Genomic DNA, 15,733 nt, shown 5'->3' with positions numbered 1-15,733 from the left:
GAATCCTGTGGGGGGAAAATGTTAACTGCATTGGTGTTCTCACAATGCAGGGGCAGGATCTGGTAAGGCTTGAGCCCTCTTCAGTTTCCATTATGTACATAGGTCAACATCTGCCAATATGTAAATCTAATTTAATAAAATTTATCACAATTTTCATTTTTAGCCACTGGACTACGAGACAAGACGACTTTATACTTTGAAAGTAGAAGCTGAAAATACCCATGTGGATCCCCGTTTCTATTACCTTGGGCCTTTCAAAGACACAATTATTGTGAAAATCTCTGTAGAAGATGTAGATGAACCTCCTGTTTTCAGCAGGTCTTCTTATCTATTTGAGGTGCATGAAGATATTGAGTTGGGGACAATAATAGGAACAGTAATGGCACGAGATCCTGATTCTGCTTCAAGTCCAATAAGGTAATACTTCAGTGTCTGTAAACACATCATTTGCTAAAGAAATTAAGATAAATAGTAATAGAACATTAATTTCACATAGACATTTTTTGTGTTATTTATTAGTGTCCCAGAGATAGACAGAATGGAGAATGGTGCAATCTATAAACCTATAAACATGTCAGGCAATAGCAATTTACTTGCACCCAAGAGACACACAAAATATTTTCCAGTGCCACAATTCATAAAAAACTTGATTTCAAGTAGGCCCATCAGGATTGCTTTTTGCTCCTCACTGTGAAAAGCTTTTAGAATGCTGATGAAACGAGTTCTAGCCTTCAATAAAACTAATATCATGTACGAAGTAAAATGAAATGATTATCATATTAAGCCAAATAGTCTTAAATATAATTTCTCTAGAAAATAGCAGGGTTTTATTTTATTCTAGTTAAGAGTTGTTAAGGTAAGCTAGTAGTAAAAAAAACAAAAACATTTAAGTAAGTCTTCATTGCACTATCAGAAGTTTTCATTGGCTGTTCTAATTTCCTTGTTTTTGTTGTTTTTATATTAATTTTGGTGTTGACTTATTGGAGTTTTATTTGTTTGTCTTTCATATTTAGTGCAATTGCATGTAGTAGAGAGAGCAAACAACACCCACCAAGACCATATAAATGCTATTTTCATATAACAGCATTTTTTTCATTTGGCCTAATTTAGTTAAGTGCTGTAAATGAAACCAGATGCCCTTGATAAACAGTTTAGATCACTCATACATTTTCATAGAAACATAAGCATTTGTTTCTATTCTACTGTACAAGTGTACAGTTAAAATGTTAAAATTAAAAAGAAGGAGGAAAAATAAATTTTCTTATACTAGTTTGACACCACCATATCATGTTGGTGGACATCATGCCTGCCAGAAGTATAGCAACTATAGAAATATAGAACGTTCTCTAACATCTATGGATGTAAGTTCTGCATGTGGACTTATTTTTATACAAGTTTTTTAACTTGATCTCTAGTGAATAATACATCCTAAATAGCAGAAGCTGAGCTTATAGCAATACTTTTGAACAGCTTGTAAATTAGTTGTCAGTCTCATTGGAAGAAACAGTATAACAAAGACCATTTTCCTTTCAGGATTAAATTAATTCTTTAACTATACATTGAAATTCTGGTTGTTTAAAAAAAAATTCCTATATTCTTGTAAAAGCTCCAATTATCAAATATTATGATTGTATCACATTCTTAAAATCCAGATTTTAATTCCTTGTTCTATGGAGCTAACCTTCAGAAGTATTTATAGAAAATAAATATATGACTTTCCAAAACTATGTAAATGCTTCTTTTCAAAAGTTTGTAATGTAGAACATAAAACCTATACTGACTTTTGAAATATATGTTTTCATTGACTTTCTGTAATTTTGATGATACTTTCTATTTCATTTTCATATTTAGATTTTCTCTGGATCGTCACACTGACCTTGACAGGATATTTAACATTCATTCTGGAAACGGGTCCATCTATACTTCTAAGCCACTTGACCGTGAGATATCCCAATGGCACAATCTTAGTGTTATAGCAGCTGAGATTAGTAAGCTAATTTGATTTTCTTTTTCCTTTCAGTCTTCCTTAGCCTGTAAATTTACAGCTGCTACTTTGTGAAGAAAACAGCCCTCCTTTATTTTCCCCCTGTCCCTTTATACTAGATGTTCTGGAAAAGTGAACTGTAGGGTAGCTAACAGCAGCTGTCTCCTCATTGCTCTTTTCCTCACCTACCTCTATCACTGACCTTTAATGTCCAAGTTACTTCTGAGATGTTAGCCAATTGAATTATGAGACTGGAGTAATTATTTTTATTCCCTTTATTGGAGGACAATAATGTGATTTTGTCTTAAAATAACTGAGTTTAGCATAATAATCTATGGTTTTGTTTCTATTATTTTCTTCATTTACTTAGAAATACTTTCATTATCTCTTCCTATGGTATCTACACCTACAGCTCTTAGAATCAGTATATGTTACAAGTTCCATTCAGTTTCATCCTGAAGCAGTAGAATTACTTAGAGCACTTAAAACATCTCTCTAAATATTTTCATGTTAAGAGTATGAAGAGAAGAGTAGATATTCTCCTAAACCTACTACATTATTGAGAATAGCTTTAATCAATGCACAGAAAATTTTTGGAGGGACAAAGGTCTGACCTTTGAAGTCAGCAACTAAGAATCACTTCCTCTCAAAGTCACTAATTTCTTTAAGGTTAATTGTGTATCAGCTAAAAAAAAATTTAAAAAATACTGGTCAGCAGCGAAACATGGCTGGCAAGAGTTACACTGCGGAGGACTAAATGGAACATTGCATCCTGCCAGTTAAACATTCTGCATTTAAAAAACAAACAAACAAACAAACAAAACAACAACATTCAGAGTGCTGTCCAATGCTGTATAAATTATTTTCAGATTTATATAATGATGAAACTTAGCACCCTTGTATGCCTAGATCTTAGTGCTAAACTGATCTCCTTGACAGGAAACAGAGCAAATTTATATTGTGGACATACCTGGTATAGCTAGCATTCACCATGGAGACATGCTTATTTTGAAGAAAGAAGTGAAGAGGGAGGTTTAGATTTTTAAATATTTTAAAATGCTACCTGTGAAGCATGACAGAATTAAAGCAGTGTTAGAATTCATTTGGAAAGTTAGTACAAACATGCAGAAGGTGATTAAAAACTGCATCCTAAACTTGGAAATTGAAATAATTCAGGATGTCAAAAAAGATCCTCTTCATGCTCTTTAGCAAAGGTGTTACTGATAACAAGCCAGTGTAATTCCAGCTGCTCCTAAATGTCTTTTGTTTCATTTAAAGCAGAAGAAAAGGGAGGAGGAAATCAGTAATTTGGAACAATCTGTTACTGTTGTAACTTAACCAGTTCCATTAATATAAAAAATTCATATGGTGCTTAACTACTGCACAGCAGAATTCCAAGAAACAGTTGCACTTTTTACACCCAGGCATTATTTATTATTTTTGGTATGGCAACAAGATCAGCAAGTGAGAGCAGGGACGGACACTTGTATTCCTTAATTAACCTATATTAACAGAAGAGCACTCTAAATAATAGTAGAATTTGGCATTTAGCAAGGGGAAGGTTATTCTCATTTCTGAACCTAAAGTCTGAAAATTTACATTTATATTTTTAAAGGTAATTTAAACAAAAAATAATCTTATTCTAATAAATTCTTTACCAAATTTTTGGAGGAGTACTTTCATTTGTTTTGTTGGAATTTCTTTGAGTGTCAAGACAGGAAAGTCAGACTTGAAATTTTTTCAAGATATGTATGCATGTGATTAACTAAATTAACTCACCCCAGCCAAAACCAACACAATGCACAAACGATGTCTTTTATGTCTTTTTGCTGTAAAACATACTAGATCACAAAGTATTTCAAAGTTAATGGTCAAAACCTTGAGTCCACCAAGGGATCAAATTTGTTATTGTAGGAGTGGGCATACTTTTCATACACAATATTTGAATATATTAACATTTGCAGCCCTGTACCTTTGTGAAAAACTTAATTTCTTACTAGATCACAATACTTTTTTTTTTTTTTTACTCTATACAAATAGTTTTCATTATTTTTCAGAAGGCCTGATTCTGACTTGTTACTGGTTTGTACACTAAATATTAACCAGATTCAAACTTCATCTTGCATGTGTATTGCTCATGAAATTTGAAAGAAAACAGAAAATTCTTAATAAGAAAATAATTTCATGTTTCTTCTCTATTCTGCTGTCAGACAACCCCAAAGATACTACTCGTGTTCCTGTCTATGTAAGAATTTTGGATGTTAATGACAATGCCCCACAGTTTGCTGTATTCTACGACACTTTTGTCTGTGAAAACGCAAGAGCTGGACAGGTATGCCTTTGATAAACCCTTCCCACTATCCAGTTTTGCTACAGCACTCAATTGTAGATCATTCTTGCCTATTGCTTAGGAAAAAATCGTATCCAAATTAGCTTTTGAAATGTTAAAAATGAAAGTAAATAAGCTCTGTAAATGCATCAGTGTTTCGGTCACCACTTTTCCTTACCTAACCTTGTACTGCTGTTAAATCCTGGTGAGATATGTCCATGACATGGTCATGATTCATTTTGCCCTTAATTTCACAAAGTAGATCATTATATGTAACTAGAAAGTTTGATCTATATTTTCAATAATTCTCCAATAGCAAAATTCAGATATATTTCAATCCATGCTGATGGTAATTGCAAACAAAAAAAAATCTGTTGCACTTTTTTTTTTTTCCCCAAATGTCGTCTTACATTTTCACACCAAAAATTTCTAAAAAAGAAAACATACATTTTTTTAAATGGTAACATAATACTTTCTTTTGCTTCTTAGAGGCAATGTGTACTTCAATTTAAGTGAAATGATTGTACTGCTTAATACCTAATGCCCAATAGGCAGTTATGTATTAGAACTGTTTAATTTTTTTTTCTATTACATGTCCCAGAGTATAATCAGGCAATAATAAAGCCTTTAAAATGGTAGCAGTAGTATCTGATTGAAACCTTTTCAGCACATTTGAATATAATGTGGAAAAGCTGCCAGCTTAACTGTTAGAGTCCCACAGGTATAACATTCAGGCTGTATTGCAAATTTCACATTCAGGTTGCCATCCTTCATTCCAAAGTGTTTGGATATATACTTTGTTATAAGTTTGAACTTAGAACAAAGAATTTGAGGCCCAAATTTATAATGCATAAAATATCTAAAGGTACTGAGCAAGTGCATTTTTCTGCTGTGATAGTTGCAAGAAAATTCAAGGTATGAGATAAAGTGAAATCACCAGCTAAAAATGTAGAATTTTGGACAGTTGAAGTGTCAACTAAAAATGCTAAAATAATATTTTAATAATTTTCGATATGGCATAGGGATTAAGACTTGTAAAAGAAGAACACTGAATTTTCCTCTTCCAGCTTCACAAAAAAAAACCCCATCCTGTGTTTTAAAAAATAGAAATGCATGTGTCTACAAATTTTACTCATCTCAGGTTTCACAAATTTTTCTGTGCAGGTTACTAGTTCTAGGGCACACAGGAAATGTTAAGAGAGCAGTTAAATTTCCATGTAAATGTATGTTAAAGAACAGTGTATTCTGAGCTATCTAGACTATTAAAGCCAGTATAATTTAAAAGAAAATATAAACGTATTTTTACATTGCAATTTTTTATTTGTTATAATCAGAATAGGCCGTCAGTTAAAAAGTTGAGTGAAATAACGCTAATCACTTATAACTAATAAATGAGATGCTAAAAAGTTTACACATCCACAAATTCTTATTTAAATTGTTATAGGGCTCAATAGTGCCTTTATCACAAAAAACCTGCCAAGGTTATTGAGAGGGCCATAAATATTAACATTTCTTAAGAAATCTGAGTTGCAAATGATTGCTTAAAGAAAACAATTTGTGGGAAGAGAAAAAAATGTAATGCAGGATAACATGAATAATCTATTTGAATATAATTATATTCTTCTTGTTTACTGGCAGCTCATAAATAAGACTTTTTATTTTTCAAATTCAATCTGTCCTGAGAGAATGTAATCAATCCAAACTGAACATGGTCCTCTGAGCTTGATTCCTCACACATTTCTGCTATTTTTCTTCCCTTTCAGGTTTTCATAATTACATTTGATCCATGAAATTTATATCTGTTAGGTCACTGAAACTAGTGATGCTTCATCAGTCACAGATTCTGTGGTATTCATTTCAGGATTTCCCATCTACTCAACACAGGCATTATAACAAATACTATATTTTTCCATTTACTTAATTTGTACAGAATCCTAAATTTTATATATACATCTATATAGACACACACATACTATATATGATACCTAGGGAGGTGCACATCAATCCATGTATACAAACATACACATATATGCAAATATATAACAAGAGAGAAATGTGACTTTTGTAGTCTACATGACTCAAAGGGCCTGTGATTGTTTTCCTGCTTGCTATTACTGCTGATGTCAGATCATACCGTGAACTTACAAACCATGCAAATATCCTATCTCAAAAAGCTCAAGCTATACACAAGCAGCACCTCTGGCAGAATGCTATTTTGGTAGCTGCTGTTCTTTTGACCCGCCCCCCAAAAATGAGGACAGTCTTAGTATGATGGCATAAAGAGGTCACAGGCATCCATGTGACCTACACAAGACTGAGTCAATAGGAGTTCAGGGAAATAAAGCAGCAAAATGCTCAGACTGCTGCAGCCCTGCAACCAAAGAAGTTCAGCTGTCCTCCGCCCCCAGGTGAGAAGAGCCAGGAGCTGGGCATCTGGACAGATGGAATCCCACTGGTTTTGTCAGCTCCCAGCTGTCACATGTCTGGCAGCTCAGCTGCCAGCCTCCAAAGATCCTCTAATGTAAAAGATAAGAATCATTTTAGAAAGCAGGAGTCAGTCCTGCTTTAGAGAGATCTTGCATGAAAGCTGAGTATAACTTTTCTATATATTCATTATCCCTATAGCAGATGTCAGAAGAGAGGCTCTTCTTCTCTATTTGTAAATGATCTGCCAAAACAAAAGAAGGCAGGAGTTAACCCTGGTCAGGAGTCAAGTGCCCAAAGAGCCACTTCCTTTCCCCTCAACACTATAAGGGGAGAAAAAGATGGAAAATAAATGGCTTAAGACAAGGGAAAACTTTCAAATTACCATCACTGGCAAAACAGATCTATTTACATAACATTTGGCCATGTGAGAAGGGATGTACAGGTTATGCAAAATGAAGGTGATCCCGTGCTGCAGCAGATTTATCCTGAAGGGTTGCAGTCCATGGGGAATGCTCACACTGGGGCAGGGAAAAGTGTGAGGAGGAAGGGGTATCTGAGAATAGGAACTCACTAGTGAAGGGGTGGAGGTGACCCTGGGAAGAAGGGGGGTATTAAGGGAAGTTTTTTTAGTTCTTCTCTAGCTCATAATGGAGTCTCTTTCAAAGACATTTTAAAATATGAACCATAGAGTCTACTTTCCTTTTTCTGATAACTTAATTCAGTATAGATTATATAAACACACTAGGTTTCTTGAACCAATTATTTTTATGCTGCTCTTCATGTCATCAGCTCATTTGACCCATATAACAATGGGGATAACAAAAGCATCAGGGATGCTTTTCTCACCATAATCTTGCTTAAACATGGCTTTTGGGTTCTTCATATTTCCAGAAATTTCCTTTTTATATTCATGAAGTGTCTTTCTAAAAATAGCTAAAATTTGTATCTATTGAAAACTAAACTCCCTGGAGTTTTTTTCTAGCATTCAATTTTTCCTTCCTATTTTTCAGATACTTCTATAAAAATTTCTTAAATCCTTTAATCCTGAAGTGTTATTTTATCTTAGTTTATTGCATCTCTTTCATGTCTTTTAACAAATGACAATTTGTGATCAATTTACTTGAAATTTTGTTCTCTTTCTTTCCCAGTTCCCCTGATTCATTCTTACTTTAATTTCTTCACTATATAGCCATAGATCTTATACCTTCCAGTGGTTTTATGAGTATCAGAATTTTGTCTTTGCCTTACCTTTTTCAAAAACTCTCAAAGGATTTTCATTCGAGCAAGAAAACATTTTTGAACTGCAAATTGATGTAGGGTTTCTAAAGAGTTCTGCTTTCTTTTTCTCAATAGCACATTATATTTTCTTTGCCCTAAATTTAAAAGCAAATGTATAGTATATTTTAGAAGAACACATCTACCTAAACAGTTGATAGAACTGATGCTTGCAGAGGTCCTACCAAGCAGAAAGATGAATTTTGTTGGAATAAGCAGACTATACAGCAAACTTGTTTCCAGTGGTTTATCAGTTTTTTAGTGGCTAACAACCCTCATGACTGATACTGGGCCCTTAATTTCCTGCCTTTTATCATACAGAGTAACATCCTTGGCTTCCCTACAGTTACTGCTTTGTGGCATTTCTAGAAAGAAGAAACTTAGAGTTTTATAACCCTATTTACAAGGTAATTGGGGTTTCCCATGGCTGACCAGGTCTAAGAGAAAAAAAGCTGTTTAAAACCACATGTAAAACAGGATTTATCATGTTAAAATAGTAATTAATATTATCAGGAAACAGTTTTCAATCTGCAATATAATGCTTTTAATTCTACACACTCTTTTTAAACTATGATTATGAACACTCAGCAAATCAGTTGATTTACAGTAGCCTAATACCTACAACTGACCATATTCATGGTCTCTAGTTGTTAAGTAAAATGAACTAGTGTTTTTAATTTAATTTTGTAAATATTTATGAAAATTCATATGCTAATTGCTCACTAAATAATTAAAATATTCATTTTACAAAAACAAATTTTATTCTATGCTTGCATTATCAGTTTTATTTATTTAGGAAGTTATTGGAGGATTATGTAAGAAAACAGATTTAGAGAATGACAAATCTCCTGTTGAAAAAGCAAGGAAGCTACTATATTAAAAGAAATCTCATCCTTGCCTCATCAAGATATTTACTGCTATTTTCCAGATGGACAAGAGAGAAGTTGGGAGTTAGTCATGCGTTTTTTTAAGTCAAAGAGGAGTGTACTGCAGTTGTTGATGTTAAAGATGATCGGACCTGACAAAAGCTGTGATATGAAGAGAAATGGCTGTATTTGGGAGAACTGGAAGAGGAAAAACAAATAGGGTTTAACATGTACACCACAGGGAAGAAATAGTGTTAAAAATTAAATGTAATTCCATGGTTGAAAAAGCAGTGCAATTTAAAATGATGGATAAGAAATGAAGAATAAAAATTATCTAGACTAAAGATAATCTATATTTGGCAGTTAAACTTAAGAACATAACTGAACCTTCAACCATGCACACACAAAAATCCAGACTTAAATTCAGTTTATATGCCATGGTATAAAAAAGGCCCCAGACTGAAGTTAGGCAATAAAATTAAAAATAAAAGTAAAAAAATTAATTTTGCTTGGGAAACAATATTTAGCCACTCTTAAATATAGAAATTTCAGTGAAAAAGCCACATATTCACTTACTTGAAAGGTAAATAAGTACTGATAAAGGGGTTGCCATTACTTTTCCCAAAAATACCCAAAATTTGTTTTAGGCCTTGCAGAATGCTCTGAGTCTAAGCATGGAACTGACCTGGCACAGCTTACTCTGAGAATTATGACACCTGATTCTCATTCCACTACAAATTTGTGCATCTCTAGGGTGTGCTACAATGTTTTACAAGAGTAAAAATATGTATAAAATATAACTGGCATTTTTTATCTGAGGAATCATGATGGTGTGTTCTCCTATACTAATAAATAGAAAAATCATGTTCAAGGAAAAATGCTTTAATGTTGAAATGTAATTTGAAACATTAACTTCCCTTTCAAGAAATATCTGTTTGATAAAATTCCATTTTTATCACAAAAATAGAAAACTTCATGTGAATTACTGTCTTAGGTGTTGATTTGAATTTAAAATGATGAATCAAAGATGAAGTATAAAAACTGCCAGCAACAGCTAAAACTATTTTTAGCAAGTTTTGTCCACTATGTAGCTACAAAAATACAGGTGCATATGTGTAATCATGTGAAAAAATACAGATTTTTTTTTCAAAAAAACTTATATAAGACACTTGTTGAACATGTGTTTAGTTTTCATATTTTACAGAATAAATATTAAGTCAGTATGTGTGACTGATAAGTTATTCCAATGCTTTTCATCTTCTTTGATCAGACAGCTCTATCAAAAACCTAGGTGCATTTGGTCTTTTTGTTGTTGTTGTTTGTTTGCTTGCTTTTTTTCCTGCAGCTTATTCAAACCATAAGTGCAGTAGACAAAGATGACCCTCTTGGTGGACAAAAATTTTTCTTCAGTTTGGCTGCCGTTAACCCTAACTTCACTGTTCAGGATAATGAAGGTAAAATTCATGCCTGTTCCAAGGAAGGAGATTTATCTTTTCTGTCTGGCTACATTCCTGAAATATATTTGCTTTTGATGTCTATCAATATGTAGAAAAGATGTGAAGGTTGCTACTATCAAGAATAATTTACCTGAATGAGGTTTAGAACTTCTATCTGTGTAGGTGAAGCAAAAATGTGATAAAAAAAGTTGTAAAGAAAATCAGAAATGTGTTGAATTGGAGTTGATAGATGAAATACTTGACAACAAAAGAAATAAAGCTTTCAAAAATGCCTTAAGTTGACAAGTTGAGATTTTTCACTTTAGCCTTTTGTCACATAATTCTGATTCCACTGGCCTTCTGTTTTACTTCTTTCTGACCATTAATGAAAATAATGGTTCTGAGAGCCACTTTGGCTTTTCTTTTGATCCTTTCTCAAGCTGTACTTATCAAAAAAAAAAAAATTTCAGAAGCTTCTGTTGGGGAAGTGAGACTATGGATTTTGGCTTTCATTATTAGAATGACTAATTGAGAGAATTCTAGATTACAGAAGAAATAAATGAGAGGGGACATGGTATTAGCCTTCAAAAGTTTCAAAGGCATAAAGGCAAAGGGAATAATCCTCTGTTCCTGATGAGTACTTCAGGATGTAGTAGACTACAAACAACAGCAGAAAAAAATCTTCTAATGGTAGGGAAAGTGAAGTAATTAAATCAAATAGTTTGCATACATTATAAATTCCCTTCCAGAAGAGGTGTTTACAGATCCACGAGACACGTAATTTTTGATGTTGAGTGAAAACAAATAATGCTAAAATACATAAAACCAGTGAAAGGAAGCAAGAAAGAAAACCTTTGTCTTTCACATCTTGAAGTCTATGAATTTAAAATATTTAATATTTTAAACAAAGGTTATATTTTGGTGACTAGGTCCTGAGTACAGAGAGGTATAGATCTTGATATTTCCTTACTATCTGTAATTATTTTCTTTCCTTTTGCATGTGGGTAATTTTAGTTGTCCCTGAAGTTGAACAGATAGCTAACCACATAGCTCAGGCAACCCACAAATATGATGAAAACTAAATTTTCATTTTAGTGCACACTAAACCTGTATTTTCTCTCTTTTGGACTAAACAGTTATCAACTCTGGTATTGGCTGCCATTCTAGCATTGTGGCTCTAACAGTAGAAGAAAGAGTCTCTTGATGTTATTCACTCCTTCTCTTCCTTTCCTTCCCTCTGGCCACTCAAGTGGACAGCTTTTAATGCTCAAGTATCCTGCACAAAACTAAGATTTGTCTGCTGCAGATACAGTTTAGCAAGTTCACATATCAAAAATGTGCAGGAATACCTACCATCGTTCGCATTTTCTGAATTCCTAAGACAATTTCTATCCAAAAAAAGCCCTACTTCATGTGCTAAGGTACATTCATTGTTCTACAGTGTATTGAAAGCGGTGTAGCAAATCTCATACTGAGTTGACAGCATTCCTGTGGGTGTTGTCACAGATGATCCGCAGAAAGAATCTTCTAGAACAGAGAACTTGTTGAACTGCACAAAGTGAAAGGTTATTTTACCTTGGTTGGATGCTGCATTTCAGGGTTTCAGCCCTGAACTGTAACTGTGTCACACACTGAATGCATTAATCTATAAAACATTTTAAGCTTTGAGAAATCCTCTTTTCAAATCACAAGCCAAAGTGGTGCAGAGGCACGGAGAAGCATGCCAGATTTACCTAAAAACCTATAAATAGCTTTCTGATCAAATGAGAATGTTGTTAGAAAAACAGAGATACCACTGTTATCAGGATCTATTTGGAAGTCATATAAAATACAATTTGCATCTACTATAAGTGGTATGGTTTCTGTTCGTACCAGCCTACAACAGTGTCTTTTAATCGATCTAGATAACACTGCCAGGATTTTGACGAGGAGGAATGGCTTTAGTCGACATGAAATAAGTACTTACCTTCTGCCAGTGGTCATCTCAGACAACGACTACCCGATCCAGAGCAGCACGGGCACGCTGACCATCCGGGTGTGTGCCTGCGACAGCCGGGGGAACATGCAGTCCTGCAGCGCCGAGGCCTTGCTGCTCCCTGCCGGCCTCAGCACCGGGGCACTGGTGGCCATTCTCCTCTGCATCATTATCCTGCTAGGTAAGAAGGGAAACGTGTCTTCCCCTACCCAGGAACAAAAAATTAAGGCCTGATTCGTTTCACAAAATTATGCAGGTTGATAGAGTTAACAATCCTGGATTTTGCAAGAAGAATATAACTGCAGCTTAAAATAAAAAGGAAAAAAAAACAAAGGCAAACCCTCGTTATCTCTTAATTTAACACTAAATAAGAATTCAAGTCTGGGACTTTTAAAACTATCACTGTGCAACCAGAAGCTCATTTATTTTCTTTCATTAAGTTGGCCAAAAAAAGAAAGTTCAGAGAGGATGAATAGTATAATCAAAAATTGCTTTCATATTTTTTATTTTAAATTTTTTTTGAGGAAAAGTCTCTTTTTTTTTTTATTTAAATAACTACTAAAAATCAGTATGCAGTATATATTTCACATATAATATAACAGTAAGCAGAAATTTTACTACATCAAAGCCCTGTCTATACAGTGATTTCAGTACAGTAATAAAAAAAAAGGAAATTTTGTAAAACCTTCATTTTGTGGTTTGCAGAATAGCACTTAATGACCTATAATTCAACCCAAACCCATTTTTTAACAATATCCTTTGAGCTTGAAAAAGGAAAAATATCTTGAGAACAGACCTGCTATTTTAAAACTCATTACAGCTTCAGAAGGAGACAAGCTCATGGTCCTGTAAAGTAGAGCACACAATGTGTGCAAAATAGGTTTTTGATATAGACTTTATTGTACTACCATTATATAGTAGAGGTGTTTATCCAGTTATCAAAAAGAAAGAGTTGATGAAATGTAGCTGAAATGTAGCTCTTGTACCCGGTGGATTTGCTGCTAAGAAATTGTTAAATAGAGATCTTTACCCATTCTTTGTTTCCATCTTTAAGTTATAGTGGTGCTATTTGCTGCTCTGAAGAGGCAACGAAAGAAGGAGCCTTTGATCCTTTCTAAAGAGGACATCAGAGACAACATTGTGAGTTACAATGACGAAGGCGGTGGAGAGGAAGACACCCAAGCCTTTGATATCGGCACGCTGAGGAATCCTGCAGCTATCGAAGATAAGAAGCTTCGGCGAGACATTATCCCTGAAACGTTATTTGTGCCACGGAGGACTCCTTCGGCACCAGACAACACAGATGTCCGAGATTTCATTAACCAAAGGCTAAAAGAGCACGACACTGATCCCTCCGCGCCGCCGTATGACTCGCTTGCAACCTATGCCTATGAAGGAAATGATTCCATAGCTGAATCCTTGAGTTCCTTGGAGTCAGGTACTACAGAAGGAGACCAAAACTATGATTACCTCCGAGAGTGGGGCCCTCGGTTTAATAAGCTAGCTGAGATGTACGGTGGAGGAGAAAGTGACAAAGACACTTCTTAACCTACAGTAGGCTACTTTTTTCTTTTCCTTTGAGCGGAAGTAATTTTACAGACACCTTCTGCACTCAACAGTATTTAACATTCAGGAAAACTTTCCTGCCACTCAGCACAATGGTTTCCTTTTAAAATTTATTTTAAACTTGTCCATTAATGTCATTCATTCTTTCTAGTAGGATGCCACTTGGAATATATACAACATTTTATTTAATCAAACTTCCAAGAGCCAAAGCTATGGAAATTCAGTGTTGTACATTTTAGTAAGTAAAATAAAAAATATCTTACCTTCCGAAATTTGAACAGGGTGATAATCCCTTAAGCAACCTCATGTACAAGCCGCTTCTGTTAGGTACATGTCCTATTCCTGCAAGTGCAGCTTTTAAGATGGCGAAGAAGAAAAAAATCCAATATGTCCTGTTCTGTACATTAAAATAAAACAAAATGTACATGTGGTGTTAATAAGTGTAATATGCAGCTGGTTTAAAAAAAAGTTTGTGCAACTTCATTTCATCAAATTCTATCTGCCAATGTTTTATATTTATATTTTTGTATTTATTTTTAAAAAATAAACCAGTTTTTACAACTATGTTAATGCTTGCCTGCCTGTTCTGGCCGTAAATTTCAAGCTTGAAGAGAACATGGAATTTCTCCGTGACATCGCAACCAACTGCTAATACTTCTGTGCTGAAGTATTCTTCATACATACAACACAGTCTGAAGTGTGTGTGCTCACTGAGGCAGGAACAAGTTATACACTTACTTGCTTACTCACAAGTGCTACTTTCTACAGTTCAATGTTTATGAGATTTTTTTGGTTTAACATTTTAACTAAACTAATCATATTCTAGTCTAGAATGATGAATTACTATCTTGTGTCAACTCAAATAGCCTTATTCTAAAAAACACGCTGGCACAATTTATCTATCCAAACACATAACATCAGTTTTAAAATCTCAGTTTATTTGTTCTATAGTTCTCCATTTTTAATCATGCTTAAATTATCATTTACATAAGTCATCTGTAAATACAACAGATAAAGTGTAAAAAGATGCTCAATCGTTTTTTAAACTCTATTTTTCCAAAGACAAATCATTTGCTGACAAACGCTATATGTAGTTTTTCAACACTTTAAAGTTGTCAGGCTGAAAACTGAGAAAGTGTCACAAAAACAATCATCCCCTCCCCTCAATATACTGAGCTTTCTCAACTCTGGTAAAAAGAAACCTGAGCAACTAGCCAACGGTAACCCAAAATATACTTTAGCTATCACAAAATAGAGTAGATATCCAAAACCATTTTGAAATGCCTCTTCTTTTCCCTTAATCTTTAGGTTACACAAGTTTTGTACTAGACAAGCACTGAAGACAATTTTGAAATGCTGCTGAGATTAAATAATTCCAGAGTCACAGCAGTATGTAAAAAGATCTGTATTAACTACTGTGGGAGAAAAACACCTGAAGGTTTATTCCTCCTCACTTTCTCTTAGCTAATTATTGGCATAACACCAAGAGATATTGGAAATATATTAGGCCTTTGAAAAGTGGAATGCTGCATTCTCTTTTAGTTGGATATTTCTTCTCCTTCATGGGCTGATAAAACCCAGTGAAGTTGAAAGCTGAATACACTACCATTAAGCAATCTATTTTGGTGAAATGGAGACCAAATTTTTATTGACTTGATATCAAGTTAAACTATTTGATCTATTAAGAAACTGTGAATATTATGGATTTTTCTTAGTTTCAATCAATAGTACTTTTATTAACTAGTGATTTTTTATATTCCTTAGTAGAATATTAATTTAAGAATATTAAGAAATGTCTTACATAATCAGCATTACAAGCTTCTTAAAAGGTGATACAAACAGTTGATCTTTATGATCACTTAATGAACAGGACCT

General features: G+C 34.0%; 1 protein-coding gene across 2 annotated transcripts in view; it reads left to right on the top strand.

Moving 5' to 3' along the window:
* CDH10 (cadherin 10) overlaps positions 1–14,422 on the top strand; it is a 90,563-nt gene extending 76,141 nt beyond the window's left edge. For both annotated transcript variants that reach the window (XM_077786143.2, XM_021546401.3), the window contains exons 7-12: positions 164–417; positions 1,852–1,988; positions 4,195–4,316; positions 10,227–10,335; positions 12,222–12,473; positions 13,347–14,422. In XM_077786143.2, coding sequence (XP_077642269.1) covers positions 164–417; positions 1,852–1,988; positions 4,195–4,316; positions 10,227–10,335; positions 12,222–12,473; positions 13,347–13,840 — 1,368 coding nt within the window. In that variant the 3' untranslated portion in view covers positions 13,841–14,422. The remainder of the gene's footprint in view (positions 1–163; positions 418–1,851; positions 1,989–4,194; positions 4,317–10,226; positions 10,336–12,221; positions 12,474–13,346) is intronic.
* The last annotated feature ends 1,311 nt before the right edge of the window (positions 14,423–15,733 follow it).

Source organism: Lonchura striata, chromosome 2 (assembly GCF_050655825.1).
Source record: "Lonchura striata isolate lonStrDom1 chromosome 2, ASM5065582v1, whole genome shotgun sequence".
Classification (NCBI taxonomy): domain Eukaryota; kingdom Metazoa; phylum Chordata; class Aves; order Passeriformes; family Estrildidae; genus Lonchura; species Lonchura striata.
The sequence above is the reverse complement of the archived record's forward strand: the minus strand, read 5'-3'. Positions and strand labels throughout refer to the sequence as shown.